Source organism: Quercus lobata, chromosome 10 (assembly GCF_001633185.2).
Source record: "Quercus lobata isolate SW786 chromosome 10, ValleyOak3.0 Primary Assembly, whole genome shotgun sequence".
NCBI lineage: Eukaryota > Viridiplantae > Streptophyta > Magnoliopsida > Fagales > Fagaceae > Quercus > Quercus lobata.
The window spans coordinates 25,011,554-25,038,111 of record NC_044913.1 but is presented as its reverse complement, the minus strand read 5'-3'; the positions used below and the strand labels follow the sequence as shown (position 1 = coordinate 25,038,111).

Below are 26,558 nucleotides of genomic sequence, written 5' to 3'. Positions count from 1 at the left end.
AAACCAAAATCTCCTCTTGAAAGGGACTGCTATTTTACTTTCTAGAGAGAGCTGGAGAACCCAACCTTCCTACGACAGAGAAACCTTTAAGTTATTATAATGTTCTCTTAATATATAGAGATAGAGAAGAGATAAAAAGAGTATTGCTACAGTTACAAATTATTTTACAGCATTTTTTCAAACTATTGTTATAATAAATTTCTTACTGGTTTTCATCGAGTAATGTTCCAGTTACAAACTATTTTACAAAATGTTGATGTGGCCAACTTCTTATTGGTTTTCATCTAGACCCACTATTAATATCACATTTTCATTTACCAATAATCACTCACCACATCAGCAGTTTGTAAAATTTTTTGTAAAATAGTTTGTATATCTATCATTATTTGGTTTTTATTTAGATCCACCACTAACATCATTTTTTCAATTACCAATAACAATTCACCACGTTATCGGTTTGTAAAATTTTTTTGTTAAAAAGTTTGTATCTCTACCATTACTTGTATAAAAATGAAAAAAAAAAAAAAAATCAACTTCCCCTTCAACAAAAAGAAAAACAGAAAAAGAAAAAAAGTCGGTTCGGGAATCGGGGCGGACATGAATTCGGGGCGGGTACGATTTGAAAACAATCAAACATTTCCATTTCCATCGAATGAAATATCGGCAAGCGTTTGGTCAAAAAGAAAATCATCGAAATTGACGAAATTTTCTCAGGGAAAATTACGAGTAGATCTCTGTTTTCCTCTTTCCCCCTTCCCTTACGCCCACACAGATCTCTCCCATTTTCACCACACTACCTCATAGATCCACACTCTTAAGGTATTCCAATCTCTCTCTTTCGCTTTGCTTGGTTTTGCTTTTTAAATATTGTTTCAACTTTATTCTACTTTTGCTTTCTTTTTGGAAAACTCTATCTAGGTTTTTTTTTTCTTTCTTTGATATCTGTGAGTTCTTGTAGATTTTTCTTCTTATTAATACTTTTCCTTTTAACATTTTGTGGAACTTTGAACTGTGGCTTGAGATCTCATCGCAAATCCTTTGGAGTTCGTTTTTTCTCATCTCCAAACATCAAATCCACCGCTCTTTACTTCATAAATTATATTTGATCGAATTGTTGCTTCCTTTAATTTCATGTAATTGTCTAATTTTTTAATTTTTTTTAAGAGAAAGAAAAAAAGTTAATGACTCTCTCTTTGCTAATTGTTATATCTTGTTTGGTTGCTGGGAAAATGAAGGAAATGAATAGACATCTTGTCTTGGTTTCTTAAAATTGAAAGTTCAAATCCAACCTTGATTTGTTCCTCTATGTACGTGTATTGGTTAGTCTTTAAGATTTGATTTATTTTTCTCTTCATTTTCGTAGTAACCGAAATTAATGTGTTACAATTTGAGTTGAATTGATTAAGACATTTTTTCTTTCTATCAAACTGTATAGATATTTGTAGAGACGCAATGGCCATGATTGATGAGCCACTCTATCCGATTGCTGTCTTAATTGATGAGCTTAAAAATGAAGATATTCAGCTCCGGCTGAACTCGATCCGCCGGCTCTCCACGATTGCGCGTGCGCTCGGAGAGGAGAGGACCAGGAAGGAGCTGATTCCTTTTCTCAGCGAGAACAATGACGACGATGATGAAGTGCTTCTTGCAATGGCAGAGGAATTAGGGGTTTTTATACCCTATGTTGGAGGTGTTGAGCATGCTAATGTGCTGCTCCCGCCGTTGGAAACGCTCTCCACGGTTGAGGAAACTTGCGTTAGAGACAAAGCAGTGGAGTCGTTGTGTAGAATCGGGGCGCAGATGAGGGAGCAGGACTTGGTTGAGTACTTCATCCCTCTGGTTAAGGTCAGATGATTGGATTTTATTTTTATTTTTTATTTTTTATCTTTTTATGTTTTTTGCTTTCTAATTTCCTATTTGGCTTTGGTAACTATGTAAAGGTAACACGGTATGATGCTTAGTTGATTTGAAATTCTAAATAAAAGTGTGGCCTAAGTGACACATTTGACTTATATGTATCATATTCATTAAGTATGAACTCAGTTGCATGGTTTAGAAAGGTTTTCAAAGGTACTAGTGTAGATGTATTAATAATTGGATGTTTTATGATGGCAATGAATGAACACAAGTTTTTTACAAATCATGCTTGCTGGTTTTTATGGTTATTTAGACTAAATTATCTGCTCAAATAGTGGTGTCAATATACTTTTGTACGATCTTTTAGTTGGAAGAGTAAGTTTTGTGGCCATTAGTTCAGTTAAGACACTGTTGCCACCAATGACTATGTAAGGACCCTCAAATTACTAGTGAAAAAAACTACACAACTGGCTACACACCGTTTACCTGAGTGCTTCCTAGTGACCATTTGATTGCCATACAAGTTTGAAGCCTTACGGCCTGGGTAATGGAGTTGATAAGTTGGCTTTGCTACTCCCATACCTACTTTGAATACATGTAGTAACATGCTTGCAGAATATCTCTATCTTGTAGCCTGTCTTCTGATGTGAAGGAATCAACATTTGAACCTTTTCACTCTGGTCATGTGGTGGTGTCTTGTGCTTTTACACAAATTTCTTATGTGTTGGGGGAACATGCAACTGACTAGGATAGTAGGTTTCAGGGGTAAAACATTTGATTGTATATTTGTTTGTTATCTGTTTTGCGTGTTTATATAAATGTTGTAATTTCAGTCTTTAAAAGAACTTTGTCTTTTGGTTATACTTTTCAATCTCCCATAAAACATGATCTTTTTGTATCTAAATACAATTTTAATGACACTGAATTTTCATTTAACACATTTAAATCTCCATTTTCAGAGACTGGCTGCTGGTGAGTGGTTTACAGCTCGAGTTTCCTCATGTGGCTTGTTCCATATTGCTTACCCAAGTGCCCCAGAGACTTTAAAAACTGAATTACGAACAATTTACAGTCAGCTGTGTCAAGATGACATGCCTATGGTTAGGAGATCTGCTGCAACAAACCTGGGTAAATTTGCTGCTACTGTCGAAGCTTCCCATTTGAAAACCGACATCATGTCTATATTTGAGGATCTGACTCAGGATGGTATGTGTGTTTTCTTTGTGTTAATTTTAATTCCACTGTTTGATAACTTAATTTAAACTTGTCAGTGTATCCACTGATAGATTTTCATCAAGTGTCTCACATAGAGTCATAGACTTGAAAAATGGGTTACTTTAGTGGCTGGGTGCATGCCTAGCCTGGAGGGTTAATTGTCAACTTCACTTCTATTAAAAGTTATACAATTTATGATGAATTTACTTGGAATTTCACTTACACTATTTTGTTAATGAACTGGTTTACAGTTTTCATGACATTAAGAATTTGCTGAAACTTATCTCCACTGCAGATCAAGATTCAGTTCGGTTATTGGCAGTTGAAGGTTGTGCAGCACTTGGAAAGCTATTGGAACCTCAAGATTGTGTGTCACATATTCTTCCTGTCATTGTTAATTTCTCACAGGTATGGGTTATGCTTTTAATAAGGACATTTTGAAATTAATTATCAGCTTTTATTTTCTGTTAATCTCTAGAGAGCTATTGTGGTTCATTGATTGCTTTGAACATGTTTCTGTAAACCCGTTTATATTTAAAAAGTAACTTTTTAATTAAAAAAGTCAGTACCACTTATCAAAAAAAATAATTATAAATTAAAAAAAAATCTGTTCCATTAATCTCTATCATACTCCTTTTGTTGCTTTTAACATGTTTATAACATTTTTTCAATTGAAACATTAATACTAATATAGATTCAGTGCACCTTATTCTGTACTGATTTCCTTTTGGAAGGTTCTATGATCTGTTGTGCAACTTAATGTTACCCATTTTTCTATAATTAACTGTACAAATATGCTCCTAAAATACTATTATGATTTTCATTATCTTTTGGGCCATTGTTTTCTATTGGTATATTTGGTATTTATTTTTTGGCGATTATAAATATTTAAATATTCTTACAACTGCTCTTCAGATTATATATACTCTTGAACTTGATTTTCATTTTCTTATAATTTTGGGAAGACTGAATGACTCCTGTTCCCCCCCACCCCCCTCGCCCACCCCATCCTCACCCTATCCACCGCCCTCCTCCACCCCACCCTCTCCCTCTCCCTCAACCATCACCTTCTTTCTTTCCTTTTTTGCCACCCTCACATTTTCCTTCTCCATCCCCCATATGCTTTACTCTACAGTTTGGGTTTTTCCCATATCCTTATCCCCCTCCTCCACCACTGCCTTTGCCCTCCCCTTCCTCACCACCTCAGGGGTCTAACCAAGCTTTGCCTGAACAGCCTATCCTTGTACCTGCACCTCTAACCATACCAAGCTCTCCCTTCTAAACCTCTATCCTTTGTCCTTGGGGGCAGCAAGAGGTTGTTTCATATTGATGCAAACTTTTTTCTTTTTCTTTTGATGGGGGGCGGTCTGATTCGTATGCTATACATGAGACACGTCAGAATGTTAAGAGCTCCATTTGGGTTGGACGTAGGGGCATGGAGTGGATACTTGCTTGTCTCGATGATATACGAGATTGGGTGCCTGGCCATGTTTTACTTTGTAAGAGATTTAGGGATAATGGGAAGTTGTTAGAGTTCTGTGGGAGATCTAACAAAGCTGGTCTGTTTGTTGTTATTGCTGTATATTTTGGAGGGTTTAGGAGGGGTTGCATAATCATACCAGCAAGCTCTAATAGAGCTGGTTGGTCTTTGTTTTAGAAAGAGCTTAGGAATTTTTGCTCTGGTGCTAAACCGGTATCTTGTTTCTTTCATAGATTAGCAAATTCCCATAGAAATGCTAATCTAATTAAGAGGATAGAGGTGGATGGTGTTCTTTATGAGGATGAGGCTGATGTGTGCTCTCAATTAGTTCTTTTCTACCAAGGGTTGTATGAGGAAACTGAGGTGTGGCATCCTACTATGGATGGGTTAGATTTTGCATGCAATGAAGAGGAAGAGAGGTTGTCCTTAGAGAAGGAGTTCTCGAAGGAGGAAGTCATCCAGGTATTAAGGGAGATGGAGGGTGAGAAAGCCCCTGGTCCTAATGGTTTCACCATGGCTTTTTTTCATAAATGTTCGAGTGTTGTGGAAAAGGATGTCATGGATTTCTTTGATTACTTTCATCAGCACTCTATGTTTGAACGGTCTATGAATGCTTCATTTCTCACTTTAATTCCCAAGAAGTGTAATGCTGTTAACATTAAGGACTTTCACCCCATCAGTTTGGTGGGTAGTGTGTACAAGCTGCTATCCAAGGTGTTGGCTAATAGGTTGAGGGTGGTTTTGGTTAATCTTATCTCTGAGTCTCAAAATTTGTTTGTTGGCGGAAGGCAGATTCTGGATTCAGTGCTTATTGCAAATGAATGTTTGGATAGCAGGTTGAAGAGCAGATTACCGGATGTGGTTTGCAAGCTTGATATTGAAAAAACACATGACCATGTGAACTGGGAGGCCTTGTTTTATTTGTTGGGCCAGATGGGTTTTGGGTTGAAATGGAGGGGGTGGATTAAGGCTTGTGTTACTTCTGTCCATTTTTTAGTCCTAGTAAATGGTTCCCCTGAAGGGTGTTTTGGAAGTTCTCGTGGATTGAGATAAGGGGATCCATTATCCCCGCTTCTGTTTCTTTTGATAATGGAGGTTTTGAGTAGACTATTGAAGAAGACAGAAGAGTGTAATCTTATTTGGGGTTTTCATGTGGGCTCTGTGAACTTTGTTGGGGTGCGTATCTCCCATCTGTTATTTGTTGATGACACTATCTTATTTTGTGATGCCTCTAGGGAACAACTATTGTCCATAAGGTTGGTGTTGTCTTGTTTTCAGGCCTTTACGGGTTTGAAGGTCAATATTGGGAAAAGTGAGATTGTCCCTGTTGGGGAGGTAAATAATCTAGATGCACTGACTAATATTTTTCAATGTAGAGTGGGCAGTTTGCCTATGAAATATTTGGGGATGCCGTTGGGGACTTCTTTTAAGACAGCTTCGATTTGGAATCATATTTTGGAGAAAATGGAGAAGAAGCTATCTGGGTGGAAGCGTCTCTATTTATCTAAGGGTGTTGGGCTCATGTTACTAAAGAGTACTCTCTCAAGCCTCCCAACGTACTTTTTATCTCTTTTTACCATTCCTAAAAGGTGATGGTAAGTTTGACACCCGCTCTTATTACCATGCGATTCGGGGTGCGTCGAATTCTTTGTTTCCTTGGAAGGGTGTTTGGAAACCAAAGATTCCTAGGCGAGTGGTGTTCTTTTTGTGGACAGCTTCACATGGTCGGATCCTCACTTTGGATAATCTAATGCTTAGGGGTTGCCCGTTGACTACTTGGTGTTGTATGTGTTGTTGTGATGGAGAGTTGGTAGACCACCTTCTTCTTCATTGTCCTGTCACTCATTCCCTATGGACTTTTATGCTTTAGGCTTTTGGTATTCATTGGGTTAAGCTAGGATTAGTGGCGGGTTTGTTATCTTGTTGGCATCAGTGGCTTGGGAAACATAATTCGGACATTTGGAATTTGGTTCCAGGGTGCTTAATGTGGATTGTGTGGTTGGAACGAAATCGTCTTTGAGGATAATGAGAAGATGTTGGATGAGTTAAAGGTTTTATGCCAACATAGTCTTTTGGAGTGGTCTTGTTGTTGGGGTTTTACTGATTGTTCTTCTCTCTCTGAGTTTATGTCTTCCCTTAGCTTAGTTTCTTGATTACTCTTTTTGTTGCGCAGTTTGTTCTATTTTTTTCTTGTACTTTTCATTATTTACTCATTAATAATAGTTTTCTGATTACCTATCAAAAAAAAAAAAAAGGGATATATGGATGCTCAACTTTTGAGAGCTAATTTCTTTATTATTATTATTTTTTTTTTTGGGGGGGGGGGGGGGGGTTCTCATTATGCTTACTCTTATAAACCAATACTCCATGTGTGTACATATGTTATTAAAGTAAGAATCTATGGTTTTTGTTTTTAAAGAACACTTTTTTTAAGCTAATTTTTATATCTGAATGACCGAGTGCAACATAATATGTTTGTTTGCTATTACATGTGACACAAATTCTTTTCCAACCAGGACAAGTCTTGGCGTGTTCGTTACATGGTTGCAAATCAACTATATGAACTATGTGAAGCTGTAGGTCCTGAACCTACCAGGTAATTTCTCATGTCTTATGGAGTAGCTGTTAAATTGATTTATATAGTTACGTCAATAATTGTCAGTCAGCTGTCAGGTTTGATATTGTCTTTGTGCTTTGAATTACTTTGTTGTTTCCCTGGCCTTCACAAAAAATCTTGTGGAGAAATTGAGATCTTGTTTTTTTATATTTAATTTATTTCCTGTAGATATTATTTACCTTTTATTTTCTTCTGTCCAGATATTTTACAATAGTTTAAGGACTTGTTACTTAGATTCTAATTGATGGTTACTGTAATATTACATATTTAGATCGGACCTGGTACCTGCATATGTTCGTCTACTTCGTGATAATGAGGCTGAAGTACGTATAGCTGCTGCCGGAAAAGTTACCAAGTTTTGCCGGATTTTGAATCCAGAACTTGCAATTCAGCATATCCTTCCTTGTGTGAAGGTATACATGCACACTAACTAGTTAGTTATTTTGTGTTGTAAATTTGATGGTAGATTGTGTAGTGCTTCTTGATTTTTATTGCTCTTCAGCTGCTGCTTGTTTGATAATTTATGACTTTTTTGCCTACTGTAGGAACTGTCAACAGATTCATCTCAGCATGTTCGTTCTGCATTGGCTTCAGTTATAATGGGAATGGCACCAGTTCTGGGAAAGGTATAACTTTTTTGGGTACATATGCTGTTTCCCATTTTGAATGGAAAATATAGAAGTCCATCCATTCATTTCCATGCAAAGTAGAATGCATCTGACTTATGCTGTGCAATGTTTCTATCATCAATAAATATGCAGATATGATTTGAATTGCTGAATTAAGTTGCTTATTTTGTCTAACACCTTTTATTTTGTGTCTCATTCTCACATCAACAATAATGCTGGTGTAAAATGTGTCTTTCTATTACTTCCTATAGATGATTTTCTGTTCTCACCTTTTTGGTTGTTGGATGGACGTGTGCATTTTAATATCTTTCTCCTTGAACATGGCATAAAATGACAATAGTTATTTTAGAATTGCTAACATCTTATGTCATGCATCATTGTAGCTGACATGTGTGTAGTTGGTTTTTGCAGTTTTTATTCTCATTTAATTGTAAAGGGATGTTGTTTCCCCTTCTCTCTCTCTCTCTCTCTCTCTTACCATATTTATTTTTTCATAAACTATACTATCTTCTCAAAGGGGATTTTTATCGATTTCCCTGCTATATGTAATTGCTGTTGGTGGTTACAGGACGCAACAATTGAACAGCTGCTTCCTATATTCCTTTCTCTTCTAAAGGATGAGTTTCCTGATGTCCGGCTCAATATTATCAGCAAGCTTGATCAAGTGAACCAGGTTTAATCAAAATTTTAATTTTCAAATGTTGTTCATTTCTTCCATGGTTGACGCATGCATTTTTTTTTTCTTAGTCCTTTTCTCTTTATCATCTGCTAGTAATTACAAAAAATGTGGTTGAGCAACATAATTTGTTATGTGTTTCGAATTAAATGATAAAAAAAGGGTTGAATTCTTGATATTTTGTCCAAATCTGTGAAACATCTCTCTTTTAGGTCAAACTAGTTGTCAGACACACACCAAAAAAGAAAAAGGAAAGAAAGAAACGCATCTCATTTCTGAACTTGAAGGCTGCATAAGTTGAAGCTTAAAGCTCTTGAAAATGATGGTTATGTTCATTTCAAATTTTTTTTTGGGGATGGGGTGTGGGGCTGTGGGGGAGTTGTTTTTGAAATAGAGGTTCTCCATTTTCTCTCATCACTTGTTCCCAATCATTTTCTTTAATTGGTTCATATTTGTTTCTCAAATGAAAATGGCCTCACAGTTTTCATGATAAAATAAGAAATGAATGGAGAAATAACTTGATTATCCTAAATCTTAATGCAGATTTTCAATTCTTGATCTCCCCCCCCCCCCCCCCCCCCCCCCTTTTTGTGTAAAGGAAACCCTTCTTTCTCTCTTGAGCATTTAGTGGTTGGTTTTAAAATTTTCAATTTGTTTAATGATTTTGTATCAGGGTTGCATTGAATGTATTCCTTAAAAATAAATAAAAAAAGAAGAAGAAGAAGAAAAAGAAGAATTTTTTATTCTCCTGCAGATTATTCAATGCCCCCTAAATGATCATCTTCATCATGGTGTTGTGGCACTATGTTCCTTTCTGCCTTTAATACTTACTAGATTTATGACTGAGGGAAACATTGTGTTTTATCCTTTACTTGAAGAAGGCTCATTGTTGCATAATCAAATTTCTGTTTTAATGTGGCGTCTCTTGAATTGTTTCAAAGAGTTTTGCTCAACATTTTATATTGAATTTCAATCAAGTCTAATTAATGTAACTGTTGAAGCAGGTAATTGGAATCGATCTGCTGTCCCAGTCTCTTTTGCCAGCAATTGTGGAGCTTGCAGAGGATAGACACTGGAGGGTTCGGCTTGCAATAATAGAATATATACCTTTGTTGGCAAGTCAATTGGGTGTAGGATTTTTTGATGACAAGCTTGGTGCTCTTTGCATGCAATGGTTAAAAGATAAGGTTTGTGAAGATTTGGGTTATTGACCACTATGTCAGATACAACGCACTTATGATTTAGTTCTATCTTGTTATCTGTTTTGATTCACAGTTTCCTCTAATGTAGTAAAACTCTACACAGAATGCCAATCCATTTTCTCCTTGAAACTGTGATCTTCCTCATTGATATTGTTATTTTTTTCGAAACACTATTATTCTTTGGTAAGAAGGGAAATCCTTTCTGTTGGATCTGCGAATATTATATGAGAATTAGTATTTAAGGTTATGGGACTCCCTAGAGTGGTAAGAGTGCGGCATTGAAAAGGCTTTTTAGATTGGGGTATATGGGTAAAGGAGGAAGAAGTGTTTTAACCCAACTAGATTTTAGTCGGTTGGGTAACCTTGTTGGGACCTTAATTTTCCACCGGAAGATATTCCATAGTACACTTGTTTCCATTAAGTAATCACATGTTATTTGGTCCAACCATGAGAAGCTTTGTATTTTGGTTTTTTTGTTTTTTGGCTTAAGTACCTTAATGTCTGAGCCTTGCAATAACAGGCATGATCATGCAATATTGACTGGCTAGCATCTTAATAATGTATAATATTTATTTTACTAAATTTATTGGTATTGGTTATAGGTTTACTCAATTCGAGATGCGGCCGCAAATAATGTGAAACGCCTTGCAGAAGAGTTTGGCCCTGAGTGGGCAATGCAGCACATAATTCCACAGGTTCTTCTGATCAGATGTTACTATATAATTGGTGTTAGATAGTATATTACTACTATTATTATTATTGTTGTTATTTTTTGTTGACATTTCCTCTAGAAAAGATTAAATTCTGATGTAGGTGCATGACATGGATATGAGGTGTCTGACTGCAAATTTATTATTTTAAAATTTTGTGAATTGGTCTCTGCTATAAGTATTATGGGTCGTTCTGAACCTAAATAATGCCAGAATATAACTGTCTTTGTCATGTAGCTTATTCATGCCATTTATCAAAAAACAAAGCTTATATTCATGCCTTCATGTCTTTTGCAAATGAAACCTAATTCTTTGTCCAAATCCTGCCATTGACATGCTAGAGTACCTAAGTTTTTTGTCATGGTGCTTTACTTATGTATTTATTTTCCATAAGAACAAGAAGATATTTTGAGTGAAAGAGAATTATAAGTTGGTAAAGAAAAGAAGCCCCTTAACCTCAAGAAGTAATAAAGCCAAGGCAATACTTCTCTGACCGCTAGCATCGGAAAGGAACTAGAATTACCTCTCAGCTCTAAATTCCTCAACCTCTATCATGAAAGAGAAGGTATCCTCAATTTCATTTAGCAACTCTTAAGGGCCTTGAAAAGATATGTACTTCAATTTATAACATCAATGATTCACCATCCAATGCCTTAGAGCAAGTCTAATTATTAATATGATCTCCCCGCACTCTACTTTAGTGTGTTGTTTATTTCAAACACTTATAATTAGGAGGTTGATGCCAAGAGCCTTGTAGCTCAAGTGACAATGCCTGGTCTCTTTTATGAGGAGAACCAGGGTTCAATTCTCTCCTCCCCCACTTGTTGTAACAATTGAATTATAAAAAATGATCAGATGTTGATGAACTGTCCTATCTTTCTCTTCCTCTTGTGGTATCAGTATAGCTTCTTGACCTATATAGAAGGTTTTAGATCCTTCTTCCTAGTGGTGACTTGACTTTGTCTTGTCTGTTTTTATTTTAATTTTTTGGATACCTCAGTTTCTGGTTTTGACCCTAAATAAGATATGCAAGATGTATATGGCTTCCAAGGTTAAGTCTTTTTTCTTTGTGATTGTCAAGAAGACAAATAATCTTGACCTACTTTAAAATGAGGGGACCTTAGAAGTGCACCTCCCTATAGGTTGTGCATATTTTGTGTAAAGAGATTGGAAAGACTGTAACCACTAGGGGATGGCGTGGGTTGCTCCTCTCAAACTTCATAAATAATTATGAAAATGATTTAAAGAAACTATCTAAGGATTATTTTCTCCCACTGGGGGATGGCATGGGTTTGTGATATACTCATCTAATACATTTCTATTTTATAGTACTTATCATTTGAGATTTTATGTTACATACATACTTCATCTTGTTAGGTTTACTGAATTAGATTCTATGTTACGTACATTATTTCATCTTGTTAGGTTTACATAAGTAGAATTCTGTGCCATCCTACCTCTGTGTATTGCCATAAGAGACAAATTCTTTAATGACCACATTCTAATTGTGCAGTTCTCCCATTTATTTTAAATATTTTTTACATGGGAAATTTGGCCCCTTTAGCATTATTATTATTATTGTCTATTTATGCTCTATTTTATTTCATGTACATTTTTTCCTTAAAAAATTATTATTAGTACTATTCTTATTTAAGGATGTTTACCTATCTCCTGTCTTTGGTGTAGTTTTGTTTTAAACAACATGGAATTTTCTTTCAGGTTTTAGACATGATTAACAATCCACACTATTTGTACCGGATGACTATTCTACATGCAATTTCTCTATTAGCTCCTGTAATGGGATCAGAAATTACTTGTTCCAAACTTTTGCCTGTGGTCATTAATGCATCAAAAGATAGGTAAAGTTGATGGGTTCTCGACCTTGGTTGTGTACATCTTTCTTTTTGTTTGTTATGACTTGGACTGCAGTGTTGACAATTGCATTTTACAGGGTTCCCAACATCAAGTTCAATGTGGCTAAAGTGTTGCAGTCACTTATTCCCATAGTTGATCAGTCTGTGGTGGAGAAGACAATCCGTCCATGTCTGATTGAACTTAGTGAGGACCCAGATGTTGATGTGAGGTTCTTTGCCACCCAAGCACTACAGTCAAGTGATCAGGTCATGATGTCTACCTAGATTTAATTTGTCACTGATTTTCTTTTCCTTCTAGTTTCTGTTTGTCTTCCTGTCCCATCTGGAAGCTAAGTCAATATACAGATGTATGTAATATCACAAGGTGTTAGAAGATTTTTTTTCCACCTTTTTCCCAGCAAAACAATTTCTTGTCTTTTGATTCTTTATGAGCATTTGTCCATAGACTTAAGACTACTGTCATGTCAACCTTTAGCTCTAGCTCATATCATGTGTTGTGTTTGTTGGATTGTAACCCATTTTATTCTTATATGTTGGAGAACTTAATTAGTTGAATCAGTTAACAAATTATAGCTCTTGTCCTGTGTTTTTGTGCATAGGACAGGTTACAATACTGCCACGTTTCATCTCCTCGTATTGCATTGCATCCTGAGAACAGGACCGACTAATTGTTTTGTTGAACAAAAAACCGAAGCTCCTGTATGCTTTTTAGTTTTTACCGTAATTGGCTCTCCAATTTATTTCACAAGATGTAGGTAAAACAGTGATTTTAGGAGCCGAATCTATTTACCTATTTGCCTTATGATATTGAGATATATGTTGGACATGGTCCATGTGGTTATAAAATGCTATTGTTGTCCCAGAAGGTGCAAATAAGTTAAATAACTATCTGTACGTAAAATGAGGAATTATGACAGGTTTCCAATCAAATGTTACTATACGTGCTTGGGATGCTTCCACCACCAATGACTGAGCAATTGGTGAATTTGGCAGCTGCTTAGATTTTCCACAATGGTGATGATTATTAAAATCTTTAAAGAGAGTATGGTAATTAGAACATCTCCGGTAAAATGTGGCCAAGGCTTTCTGGCCCTGCCATTGCACTCGAAAACTATGGTACTCTAGTGAAGACATTTAAAAATGCTTCATTGGCTCAACAACTTTAGCCGCGGTAATTTCTACCTTGCAAATTCGTGTAGAGGATGTTACTCTGTTAAGCTTATATGACTGTGTTTTCAAATGGACACTAGGTGCGTCTCTTTTGATATATATTTGAAGCTGCTTATGTGATAAAATCTGTTTGTTAAATTTGTTGATTTTGTATCATTAACGTGGATAAAATACTGTCATGAGAATCTATTCATTAGACCTCAACGTTATCGATATAATCTAAATCAAAATGAAATTAAGTAATTACTCAAGGAAAAATACTAACTACATCTACATTTAGGGCTGTAAACGAGCCAAACTCTGTCAAGTAGTGCATATTCAAGCTTAACTCATCAGGAAAAATCAAATCCTTGAGCTTGTGACAAGCCTAAGAATAGTGCTTGAGCTTGTTGGAAAGTTAAAAAACTTGAGTTTAGCTTGGCTTGACTTGGTTAATTAGTCAAGTCAAATTCAAGCTTAATATCAAACTCAAACTCGAGTTCAGGTCAAGTTTTTGAGCTTAAGATCTAAAAAAATTACATTATTAAATGCTTAAATCTCTAAAATTAAGAAAAAAAAAAATAATCTACTCATTTTATCATGTATTTAGTTTTACTTATGATTAGTCATTATTCAAATTAATAATTTACATAATTAAATTCATTCATTTATCATTCCTTGTCTACCGTTTCAGCAATTGTTTAAAATACAATTTTTACATTCACGTTAGATGGTGAAAGACTAGAAAAATACCTGTTTGTAATCATTATGAATGAGAAAATACTAATATGTTTCATAACTTTACTTTAGATGATTGATAGAGAAGGATCATATGTGGTTTACTTAATTATTTATTTATTTTTAAATGTAACTATAGTCTAAAATGGTTCTTGATCAGTTTAAAGGGAAGGAAAAAATTAAGGTAATATAGGTAGTAGTCTCATGTTGGCCATGTCATAGTTAAAATATGTGTAATAAGTATATTTAGCTAACATATATAAACTTATAAATAAGTTTATGCTTGAATTGTTGTATATCAAGCCTAATAGCTCACGAGCTTGTTCATGAACAATTTTTTTTTTGCTTGGGCTCAGCTTGTTTATTAAACGAGCCTAAAACTAAAGCTCAAGCTTGACTTATTTATAAACAAACAAACATGAACAAGCTTTTTATCGAGCTGAGCCCGAGTTGTTTATGATTGGCTTGGTTCATTTACAGCTCTATCTGCATTATACCTTAAAAGAACTAGTTTAATCACAATTGAGATTTTTTGTAGCCGTTTATGAAGTCCCTTTTTTTGTAGCTGTTTATAAAGTCCAGTTTATCGCTGAATATTCACTAAACTATTTCAATATTAATATGAGTACGACCCAAGAGGTTGGGGAAGTGCAATATGTTGAGGATAGCCTGTTGTGTGGAATGAAGTAGTGGATGGTCTTATTGATATCCCAGATTGGGATGCAGCAATGAATTGCAGTCCCTTTGGACTCTCTAGAAATAACTTTTATTTTGAAGGAAAGTAGTGCAGATCATGGAAGAGGAGGCTCAGTCCTTGTTACAGGAAAACAAGCAAGTTGCCAGGTCAACCATGCTCAGACACAGTACCTTGGAACTTGGAAGAGAAGGCATGTATGAAGTATGAACCAGAAACAAGGGCAATGCAGTCAGAGGACTCAGAACCAAGTTGCGCCAAAAGTGAATTGGAAAGTAGACGTGGTGGTTAAAGTCCATCATAGTGTGGTACTGCCCTATTGTCATACATGCATGGAGTGAAATCTAAGAATGGGTGACAGATGTCCTCCTTCAGCCTTAGAGGAAGACACATATACATTGTAATCTTTTATATATTAAATAATGTTTTACCTTTTCTTTTATTTTATTTAAAAAAAAAAAAAAACTCACCTAGAGGTTTAGGGCTGTTTGGAATATGTGTTTAAATACATGTTTTCAGTTTTTAAACAATATTACACGTATTTTTACACACTTTTTTACCCACACGTATTTTCAAAAAATAAAAACAACGTTACTAAAATAACATTACCAAACGGGTCCTTATGTTTTGTAGGTTTTGGCAGAAATGATTTTCTGCATTTTCAGTGTTTCATATGGCAAAAAAGAAAACACTACTCAACCAAAAACAATGCTAAAGGTGCGTTTGCCTTGTGCATCCACGTCCGCGTTTTACGCGTCTGACATTTTCAGCTTCTTTTTTTTTTTTTAAATTTTTTTAACCAGCGCCTATTGCACTGTTCATGGGACATGAATAGTGCAATCAGGCATATGAACAGTAATTTTTTTTATTGTTTTTAGTTTTCAACAAAATAAACGGTATCCAAATATACACTAACTAATCGGTTGAAACACATCCTCTCAAACCAAGTCTTTGATACTCATAGTACTTTTGTTGTGGGAAAATTAATTATAGATAACATTTTAATTGCATATGAAATCTTGGATAGTATGAAAAAAGAGGGGGTGGGGGTGTCAAGCAGGTTAAATGGTCCTTAAAAAGACTTATTACTAGGTTGAATGGGGGTTATTTACATAGAGTTATGGAGAAAATGGGGTTTCACTCTAAATGGATACAATTAATAATGATATGTGTTAGGTTCTAAAGATTTAGATTTAAATATTTAGAATCATATTTTTATTGTGTTGGCAAACCGAGAACAAAACATGTTTAGTCTAGGTTTTTAGGCAATGCTTAAAAATGGTTATTTCAAGGTTCAAGTTCAGCTGATTGCAAAAAAGGGAGTGTGGTTCTGCCTTGCTTGACCAATCGAGAATTAAGCTCGATTGATTGAAAATTGCAGGCACAGTTTTGTTTTTTGTTTTTTTTTGTTTTTTTTTGTTTTTTTTGTTTGTTTGTTTGTTTTTTGTTTTTTTTTTTTTGGCAGAATTTTTGAACAGGCCTAAGCCTGCGAAAACGTTTAGGGTTTCATCTAAATTTCTCCACATATAAAAGGGAAACCCTAGCCACGTTTTGAAAACTCTAAAAAGATTTGTGTGTTACTTTTTGTGAGATTTCAGAAGTTTTGTACCTTCTAATTATACAAGAATCTACTGGAGCCAAAACTACAATCAAGCGTTGGTAGAACATAGTTGTTGCATCAAGATCATTACTGACAGTGATCTGAAACCTTTGAGTGGGATCTCAAAGTCACAAGCAAGGCGGCTTGTGTTGGTTTAAATCCAATAAGAGAAGGAGTCCGTGAATTCGGAGCTTGCACGTAGTCGTGTCAATAAGTTACTACTGGAGGTAGCAATAGATTTAGGGTTAAATTTGATTGTAAAAACTTCAATTTTCTTATAGTGGATTTGTTTTACATTGAGGATAGTTAGGTCAAATCCTCTCTAGGTTTTTACCTTGAAATTGTTCATTAGTTTTCCCAGGTCATCATATCATGGTGTTATTTACTTTTCCGCATCTTTGCATGATATGATTTATTTTTGTTTAACCTAGATCTAAATAATTAATCTAAGTAATCACTTGGTTAATATAATAGGTCAAATAATCTGGTTTTAGGGGTCTAAACGAACAAACAAGTGGTATCAGAGCGGGTTAGCTCTTGTTTTTAGGTTTCTCAACCTATAGTTGATCCTTGACTCCTGCTGTTATGGATCACAGTCACTCTCTAGTGATCCCCCCACATTTTGATGGGAATAACTATGCTTACTAGAAGGTTAGGATAATCCATTGATAAGAGAGTGTGGTTGTTTGTTGAGAATGGTAGGGAAAGACCAACCACAGCCATTGGTGAATGGACTACTGCCCAAAGGAAGCAGCAAGCTTTAACAGTAAGGCTATGAATGCAATATTCAATGCTGTTTCTATGGAAGAATTTAAGAGGATCTCAAATGTGGAGATTGCTCACACTGCTTGGACCACCTTGCAAACAGTGCATGAAGGCACTAAGGTAGTAAAAATTAATAAATTGCAGTAGTTGACATTTAGATTTGAAAGTATTAGAATGTCTGATGATGAGTCTTTTGATAAACTCTATGCTAAGTTGAATGATATTGTCAATTCTACTTTTAATTTGGGTGAAGTATATGACCAACCAAAAATTGTTAGGAAAATTCTTAAATCATTGATTAAGGATTTTAGACCTAAAGTGATAGCCATAACTGAAAGTAAATATGTTGATTCTATCCTTGTAGAAGAACTTGTAGGATCTCTTCAGTCCTATGAATCTAACTTACCAAAAGCTAATAAATCCAAATCTATGGTTTTGAAATCTATTGATGATGTTGATGATTGTGGATTTAATGATGAACTCTCATCTATTGAGATTGCTTATCTTGCCAAGAATTTTAGAAATTTTCCGAGAAACAATAATAGGAGAGCAAGAAATAGAAACAATGTTGATACTAAGAATGTTAAGAAGAATGACACTGTCAAAAAAAACAACATTGAAAAATCAAAAGATAAAGTAGGTCAGTCTTCAAATAGTTATTTAGGACAACAGTGTTATGATTGTCAGGGTTATGGTCATCTAAAATCTGAGTGACCAACCTTCTTGAGGTCAAAAGATAAAGCTATGGCTGTCACTCTGAGTGATGATGAAGTTTTAAATCATTAGTCTGAAAGTGATCAAGAAGGAAACTTCATGGCTTTCATTGCTACTGCTGTAGTAAGTGAAATTGAGATTGTTGATGAGAACCCTTTTGATGGGGAACTCTCTGAGAATGTAGATTTGCAAGAAGTTTACAACAAGCTTTGCAAGATAGTAGCTAAAGATGCTATGAGTGTTGAATCAGGTTGAAAAAGATAAACACTCATGAACAAGAAAAGAAGAATTTGCTGCTAAAGTTGTTTGATGCTAATGAACTCTTGAACTCTGTTAAGATTGAGAACATGTCTTTGATTGAAAAGGTTAAAAATTTAGAATTAGAATTATCTATTACTAGAGAACAAATAGATAAAACTTCTAGCTCTAAATAGATAAGATGTTACATATTCAAAAGTGTGTTTCTAATAAGACAGGTTTAGGGTTTGTTCAGAGTGGATCTAATACTGTGGTGAATCCTCCTAAGTTTATACTTGCTACATCATCTTCTAATGTTCATCCAACTCTCTTTGAAGTTAAGATACATAAGGATGTAGTTCCAGCTTCTAAAAGAACTAGGGTAGATCTGAGTGAGTCTAAACCTAATCCCAATCAATCTGGAAGCAAGAAAAACCAAAAACCTTAGTGGTTTTGTCACTTTTGTGGTAGAGCTAGACATACTAGACCAAATTGCTTTAAGTTGCAAGTGTTAAAGCAAGTTTCCAAACAAAAAGTGTCTCTGCCAAAAGCACAAGATCCTATTACACTTATTCATAAGTTGGTAAAGGTTCTTAACCTTTATACCAATACTAGAGCTAAAATTAGAGTTAATTCTAATAGAAATTCCAACTCCAAGTTTGCATTTAAAAATGTCTGGATGCAAAAGACTCAGCCTCAGTGAGTCTATCTAACATGGTCCTTGTATTAATTCTTTCTATCTCCTGTGGTCAAAATTGTTTTTCTTTAGGTTTACATTTGCATAACATTCATACATTGCATTCAAGGTTTGTTTTTGTTTTTCAGTTTTTTTTTTTAAAATAAAATAAAAAAAGAAAAGAAAAGAAAAGAAAGGTTTTTGTATTATACATCTTCAAGATGTGTAATTGAGGTTGGCCTATGAAATTTACATTTCATGACTGTGTACCGTATTTAACTTTGATGAGCTTTATTTTTCTGCATTTTACTAGTTTGTGCTATGTAGTGCTTATATTGTGTGAGTTGTTTATGGTTTTTAAATATATGCTCTTGATTTTGAAGTCACAATCTTTTGATTGTAAGGACTAAAAAATTATAGGAGAAAGGCATAAATAACCATCTTACCACTGTTACTCGTCAATCATGAACACCTGTGTGCAAATCATAAAAGTCGTGCTCGGTAAGGTGTAGCACTTGCACAACAAAATACTTAAGGTGTTATTGTACAATAGATAAAAGAAGCAAAAAGCAAAATGAAAAACAAAGAAAAATATGCTTCAAAGGAAAAAGAAAAAGCAAAATCAAAAAAGAAAAAAAAATGCATGGTTACAAGCGTGTTTTCTAGGAGATGTGGGAGTTATATGATATAACTCTTTAGGTGATAGTCACTTTCAAACTAATGTGATGAATAATGCAGAAAGTGTGATTTTCTGTTTACATATCACCTTGTGAGTATTTCATACATTTACTAGTTGCACACACCACAAGTAAATCCTTGTTAAACTCTGTACATGTGATTGTGTGTTAAATTTTGTGGCCTTCCAAATTTTAACTTCTTGATGTGTTTAATGCATTTTAGGGGGTGTGAGAAAAGAAAAGTTTGAAGAAATTTGATAAAGGTTGAATTTTTCTTTGAAAAGTTTGGTTTTGAAAATCATTTGAAGTCATGAACATACATGTCATATCACAAAAACAGTTTTTCAAATGATTCTGTAGAAAATGTTTTCCAGAATTTTTCAAAATTTTCGTTCCTTTAGAACTCGACCAATTGAAATGTGAAGAAGAAAAACAGGTTTTTGATTTAAAGTCTCATGTCCATTCGATTCCTTTCGACCAATCGAACATTTCTTCATGTACATTTCAATTCTTGCCCGATTCCTCTCGACCGATTGGATTTCGATTTTCAAAAACATATAGGAATCAGATCTGACTTTTCCAAAAGCTTTTTGTCTATCTCTTTGATTCCTCTCTCGATCCTTTCTCTCAAAAAAAAAAAAAAAATTTTTTTGTCGTTTTCTTGGTCAAAGTTTCAAAGGTATTCTTCCTAATCCTAAGGTAAGACACTTTGCCCATTCTTTTTGATCATATTACATGTTTTCATGCATTTTTTAGGGATTTTTGTACTTTTCAAAATTTGGGGTTTTTGATGTTTTTGGGCTTTTTGATCAAAACTAAATCATGGGTTTTTGTTCATGCTCCATATAAACATGATTCACATGCTTTAATTTCAAAAATTTTGTGGTTGATTGAAATTTTCGAAATTAGGGTTCTAATGTTCTTGAGAGATTTGAGGATTTTGTGAAATTGGGCTAAATTGGACAAAATTGACCTGTGTGATTGATAGATTGAGTGATTATAACATGTTTTGTGCTTTTTATGTTGTTCAATTGATCAAAATGAAGTTGTTTTTAAAAATTAGGTTTTAAAAATTGGGGATTTTCAATAATTCTTAAATTTCTTGGTCAATTTTCAAACTTATGATGATTTTAGACTGTTTAGAGCATTAGATCATGCATCATATAGTTTTTCAAATTTGCATGTTATTTTGTCTCTAACCCTTCTTAATGCAGTTTGCCCTTGGTTTTTGTTGTGTTTTCTTTGTTTCTGTCCTTAGTCATGGCTCCTAAGGTTGGTAGGAAGTTCAAAACTAGAGCAAATAGGAATCTTGGTGCATCCGCTTTTGGTTTAGTTTATTTTGATAGAGTTAGGTTTCTCACTAATAAGTGTGAAGAGACTTATGAGACCTTAACTAAATATAGGTCTATTTGGGGTGAAAGGGAGATTATCTTGAGTGAGCTAGATCCATCCATTTGTAGGAACTTTGTGTCTAGGAATTGGATTTCTTTGTGTGAGGTGTCTAATCCTCCTCCTGCAGCTTTTATTAGAGAGTTTTATTCAAATCTCTCTATCTATCCTGAAATGACAGGTGGTCATTACTTGACTTCCTAGATCAGAGGTCAAGAGTTTACCATAAATAAGCAAACAATTTCTGAAACTTTAGGAGTGCCTGTAGTTCGTAAACCCACATACCTACACACTGATTTTCCTACTGTTGATGACATGATGTCACTTCTTTGTGTTCTTCTTGTTTCTTGGGGTACTAAACCAAGAATCAATTCTTATGAATTCACTGAGCTTAATTCTTTGTACTTATGGATTTCTTGTCATAACATCTATCCTATTTCTTATGTTCATACTGTTCCCATAGATAGGTGTGCATTTCTTTATGCTCTTGTCACTGATGGTTCTATGTGTTTTCCCTCTATGTTTATTCAAACCATTGTCGATATCTATAGGAGTACTAGTAAAGCTCAGAAATTGTTCTTCCCCATGTACATATATAGGATTTTGAGGTTTCTAAGGTTGTCAGATTTTCCTCCCTTAGAGTTAGTTCACATCACTGCCCCCATAGGAGTCACCTATCTTAGACAATGACAGGCACAGATGAAAAGTGTTGAGCCAAGCACTGGGTTGTCTAAGAGATCACGAGGAGCAGCTTCTACTACAGCTCTTAGCTATGGTGCTATGCATGTTGCTGAGGAGACTTTTGTGGATCTGATTGCTGTTGTGGATCCTTTTGGTGTTGATGATGTAGACCCTACTGTTGCTCCTCCTTTCTCACTCCGTGCCATGATGGAATCTTTCATGACTACACAGGTGACTTATGGACAGCTTCTCGATGAGTTGTTGACGGAGGTTGCTTCCTTGAGAGCAGATTTTATTCAGTATAGGAGTGCCTTTCCACCTTGTTAGGACATATGTGAATCATTGTTAGGAACATATGTTAATATAAAATTGGCTAATCCTTTGACAAAACGTACTTTACTTATAATTGGGTAGATCTAAGATGTGTTTAATGCTTCAAGGAATAAGATTTCAAGTTCAAATGTTAAAAAGCCATGCAAGTTTGTCCAAGAATCAAGTGAAGAAGTGTTGGATTTTAAAGCTTGACAGCTAGTATCTATCGGGGTTTAAAAAGCTGTTTCAGCTCGATGCTCGACAACTGCTCGATGGATAGGTTATCTATCGAGGTTTATGAAATTCAGTTTTTCAGAGCTGATTTCATTTCAATCCATGAATAAATGTTTGAGTTTTCTTTTCTCACAACCCTAAACATATATAAGGATTTTTTTAAGGGCCATCATAGTTGATGCAACTCAATGCAAAAGTTTTTCACAAGCATATTTTGAATCGGAGACATACGCCCTAGTTTATCTTTCTATTCAAGAAGCTGTTGTGTTTGCACAACGTAAGGTTTTGTAACCAAGGAACTTCATGATCTTCATAATGTTGATGAATTGAAGAACTTTGCAGCCAACATCTTTCTCAAGTTGGTGAGTAAGCTGTGTATTGGGATTCGCGCATCGAATTGGTTAGTCATGTACTGAGAGTCGTGCATTGAAAGAAGAGATTGTTACTACAGAACAAGTTCAATTGGGTATTGAGGTAAGGGTTTAACTGTAGGTTGGTATAAGGTACTGAGATTCTTTTACTTATAACTGCTTGTTGTGATAATAGTGAATTCTCAGGAGTGGTGACCTTAAAATCACCCGGTGGAGTTTTTGCTGTGTAGGTTTTCCCCACTCATAAACAAATCACCGTGTCAATTTATTTTTCGCTGCATTTTAATTTAGTTGGTGATTTGTTTGTACTACTACGCTTATTGCATGCAAATTGAATTAATTGATTAACTTGGCCAATTAATTGGTTAATTCATCACAAGAGGTCAATACATTCTTGGCCTATCACACCTCCTCCACCCTTTAAGGACTAATTTTGCCTTTGGCAATTCGTAACAAAAAGGGGAAGTAGTTTTAGGACTTTTTGTACGTAGGGGGAATAGATTTATTGATTCAGAGGGAGTTTGATGTATTTTTTTTTCTTTGGTTTTGTTGTTTATGTTTTCATTGTTTATATATGTTTAGTGTTTATGTTCTTGATTCATAAACATTGATGTGCTTATTGGTTATGATATTTGTTGATGATGAGGTTATTCATTATTGGTGTGTTCACTATCTCTTTATATGTTTTGTGAATTAAAGTTCAAATTTTTTATTTTTTTTATTTAGATTATGGTACTTGTATTTTCCACACATGCGTTTATGGTTTGTTTTCAGTGTTTCATAAATTTACAGGTTAATTCTTTCAACAGCTACTGTCTATATTAGCAACTAATAGTTAGTAGTTGTGTAAGGATTGTATTAGGACAACAACTTGTATTTGGGCTGGTATTTAGATTTAAACATTTCATTGTTTATGTGTGTTTTGTCATGGATTGTCAAAGGGGGAGATTGTTAGGTTCTAAAGATTTATATTTATATACTTATAATCATATTTTTATTGTGTTGGCAAATCGAGAACAAAACATGTATAGTTTAGGTTTTTAGGCAATGCTTAAAAGTGGTTGTTTCAAGGTTCAAGTCCAACTGATTACAGAAAAAGAGAGTGTAGTTCTACCTTGCTCAACCGATCGAGAATTGGGCTCGACCAATCGAAAATCTAGGCACAGTTTTTTTTTTCCTGCAGAATTTTTGAACAAGCCTAAACCTGCAAAAACGTTTAGGGTTTCCTCTAAACTTCTCCACATATAAAAGGGAAACCCTAGCCACATTTTGAAGACTCTAAGATGACTTGTGTGTTACTCTTCGTGAGATCTGAGAGGTTTTGTACCTTCTAACTACAAAAGAATCTATTGGAGCCAAAACTACAATTAAGCATTGGTAGAACATAGTTGCTGTATCAAGATCATTACTGACGGTGATCTAAAACCTTTGAGTGGGAGCTCAAAGTCACAAGCAAGGCGGCTTGTGTTGGTGTAAATCCAAGAAGCGAAGGAGTCCGTGGATTCAGAGTTTGCATGTGGTCATGTCAGTAAGTTACTACTGGAGGTAGCAATAGATTTAGGGTTAAATCTAATTGTAAAAAATTTCAATTCTCTTATAGTGGATTTGTTTTACCTTGAGGATAGGTAGGTCAAATTCTCTCCAGGTTTTTACCTTGAAATGGTTCATTTAATTGGTTTTCCTAGGTTATCATATCGTGGTGTTATTTACTTTTCCGCATGTTTGCATGATATGATTTATTTTTGTTTAACCTAGATCTAAATAATTAATCTAAGTAACCACTTAGTTAATATAATAGGTTAAACAATTTGGTTTTAGAGGTCTAAACGAATAAACAATATGCATAACCACGGTTCATTATTTTGTGCTAGTCAATGGTAATCCTACAAGTTACATCTTACCCTCTCGAGAATTGAGACAAGGCAATTCCTTATCACCTTATCTCTTCTTGCTTTGTGGTCAAGGCCTTACTGCACTAATTCAGAAGGCAGAAGTAGATGGAATGATAACGGGAATCACAACAGGTAAAGGTGACCCTTGTGTCTCTCACCTCTTATTTGCATATGATGGTTTACTATTCTATCGTGCTTAATTAGAAGAGTGTCAACAAGCCATAACCTTACTTAATTTGTATGTGGTGGCATCGGGACTAAAGATTAACTCACAAAAAAAACCTCATTCTTTTTTAGTAACAACAATGATATATATTCAAGAAGCAATTAAACAGGTTTTGGGTGCTTAGATAGTTCTAGAATAGAAGTAGTAATTGGGGTTGCCTAGCATATTGGGGTGTAACAAAAAAGGGGCTTTTGCTTGAATTAAAGAAAAAGTATGAAGTAAATTAAAAGAATGGAAGGAAAAAAAAATGATGTTTCAAGTTGGTAAAGAAATTTTGCTTAAAGTGGTTCTATAAGTCATTCTCATATATGCTATAAGATACTGCCTTCTTTCGAAAGCACTGCTTAAAGATCTTGAAGGGATGATGAGATGGTTTTGGTGGGGTCAAATGTCACAAGAAAAGAAAGTGCACTAGTTGAGTTGGCCTAAACTTTGTATGCCTAAGATGATGGGAGGAATTGGCTTTTAGGATCTTCACTCATTTAATTTAGCTATGTTGGCTAAGCAAGGATGAAGATTATTTAAGAACACGCACTCATTGTTATATAGGGTCTATAAATCAAAGTATTTCCCTAGTACATCATACTTAGAAGACTCATCATCAAATTTTGGAAGCTGGCATGGGAAAGCATAGTGGCAGCAAGATTTGTCTTAGAAAATGGCTTAAAATGGTGGGTAGGGATCAAAAATAGGATTTGAATTTGGCAAGATTGATGGCTACCAACCCCATTATCTTTTAAGGTGTTGTCCCCGTGCCTTACAATGTCTACAATTGAAACAGTGGATAACCTTATTGATTCATCCACAAGATCCTGGTGAGTATCTTTGATTGATTAAATGTTTCTCCCCCATGAAGCTAAGGTTATTAAATCTATAACATTGAGTGATAGAGCGAGGCAAGACATCCAAGCTTGGACATACACAAGCATGGGTCAATTCTCAGTCAAAAGTGCATATAAAATAATCTAGAATCAACAACTGAGTTCCTCTCATGGCCAATCATCAAACCACTTGCAAAGTAACTGTATTTAGAAATCAATTTGGGCAGTTAAGGTATGTAAAAATCAAAACACTCATTTGGTGAGCTTGTAAAGACATATTGCCAACTAAATGTAATCTTACTCAGAGGAAAATTTTGCATAATGTTGGATGTGAATGTTGTGAGGACGGGGAGGAATCAATAGACCATGTCCTGTTGTGCTGTACCTATGCTAAAAAGATGTGGAGTTTTACAGGCTTGAGAAATACTCTGCCCCAGTGCTTAAATGAATCAAATCTATTGTTTGTGGATGTGGCAAACCAAATGATAAATAGATTAAAAGAGTTGGAGATTACGATATTTTTTACAACTACCTAGATGATTTGGATCAAGTGTAACAAAAGCTCGCCAAGGCACTTGAAGGTCTAACCTTACTTCCCTAACCAGGACTGCTACTATCCATGCTTTAGAATATATAGAGGCTAATTTTAGTAGTCTTTTTGGAGTTTCTATAAAACATTTTGTTGTTGTTCTCTATAGAAATTCATGCTTTAGGGAATCAGATAGATATGACATACGATCTAGTTATACCAAAATCTATTGTATTACTGTCTCTGTTGTTGTTCTAGTTGTATACTTTTTGTGATTGAATGAAATTCTCTAGTTTATATAAATAAATAAATAAATTCAAAAAACAAAAACCTTTTTATTTATTTATTTATTTTTTCTATAAAAGATTTAGAATAGCAATAAATGTTAATGATTTTATGTTCCTATAAAAAAGTAGAAAATGCTTTCAATCCATTTTAGGGTTAGAAACAAACATTAAAAATGTTCTCAATTGAAACAAGCAGAGGTTTAATGTATAATGAACTTCTCTTATATAGAGTTTGTTGAATATCTCAAATTATAATTATTGATAAATTAGTCCTTACTTGTGTGATGCATGATAAGAAAAGAAGTA

General features: G+C 34.7%; 1 protein-coding gene across 2 annotated transcripts; it reads left to right on the top strand.

Annotated features, from left to right (window-relative positions):
- The first annotated feature begins 615 nt into the window (after positions 1 to 615).
- LOC115963130 (serine/threonine-protein phosphatase 2A 65 kDa regulatory subunit A beta isoform-like) lies at positions 616 to 15,260 on the top strand. 2 transcript variants are annotated; one of them, XM_031082024.1, is made up of 13 exons: positions 652 to 819; positions 1,436 to 1,845; positions 2,817 to 3,063; positions 3,368 to 3,480; positions 7,069 to 7,148; positions 7,441 to 7,582; positions 7,715 to 7,795; positions 8,367 to 8,471; positions 9,479 to 9,661; positions 10,279 to 10,371; positions 12,106 to 12,245; positions 12,338 to 12,506; positions 14,971 to 15,260. In XM_031082024.1, the coding sequence occupies exons 2-13, from the start codon at positions 1,453 to 1,455 to the stop codon at positions 15,049 to 15,051; spliced, it is 1,827 nt and encodes a 608-aa protein (XP_030937884.1). In that variant the 5' UTR covers positions 652 to 819; positions 1,436 to 1,452; the 3' UTR covers positions 15,052 to 15,260. The 2 variants fall into 2 exon arrangements, with proteins under 2 accessions (XP_030937885.1, XP_030937884.1); XM_031082025.1 differs by lacking the exon at positions 14,971 to 15,260 and having other exon boundaries at positions 616 to 819; positions 12,338 to 12,861.
- The last annotated feature ends 11,298 nt before the right edge of the window (positions 15,261 to 26,558 follow it).

What these genes read in the sequence shown, in the direction of transcription:
- LOC115963130 (XM_031082024.1), top strand. Translation starts at nt 1,453, where the DNA reads ATGGCCATGATTGATGAGCCACTCTATCCGATTGCTGTCTTAATTGAT. An exon ending in ACTTCATCCCTCTGGTTAAG is followed by an intron (nt 1,846 to 2,816) that starts GTCAGATGATTG and finishes CTCCATTTTCAG; the next exon opens with AGACTGGCTGCTGGTGAGTG. An exon ending in TGCAGCACATAATTCCACAG is followed by an intron (nt 10,372 to 12,105) that starts GTTCTTCTGATC and finishes ATTTTCTTTCAG; the next exon opens with GTTTTAGACATGATTAACAA.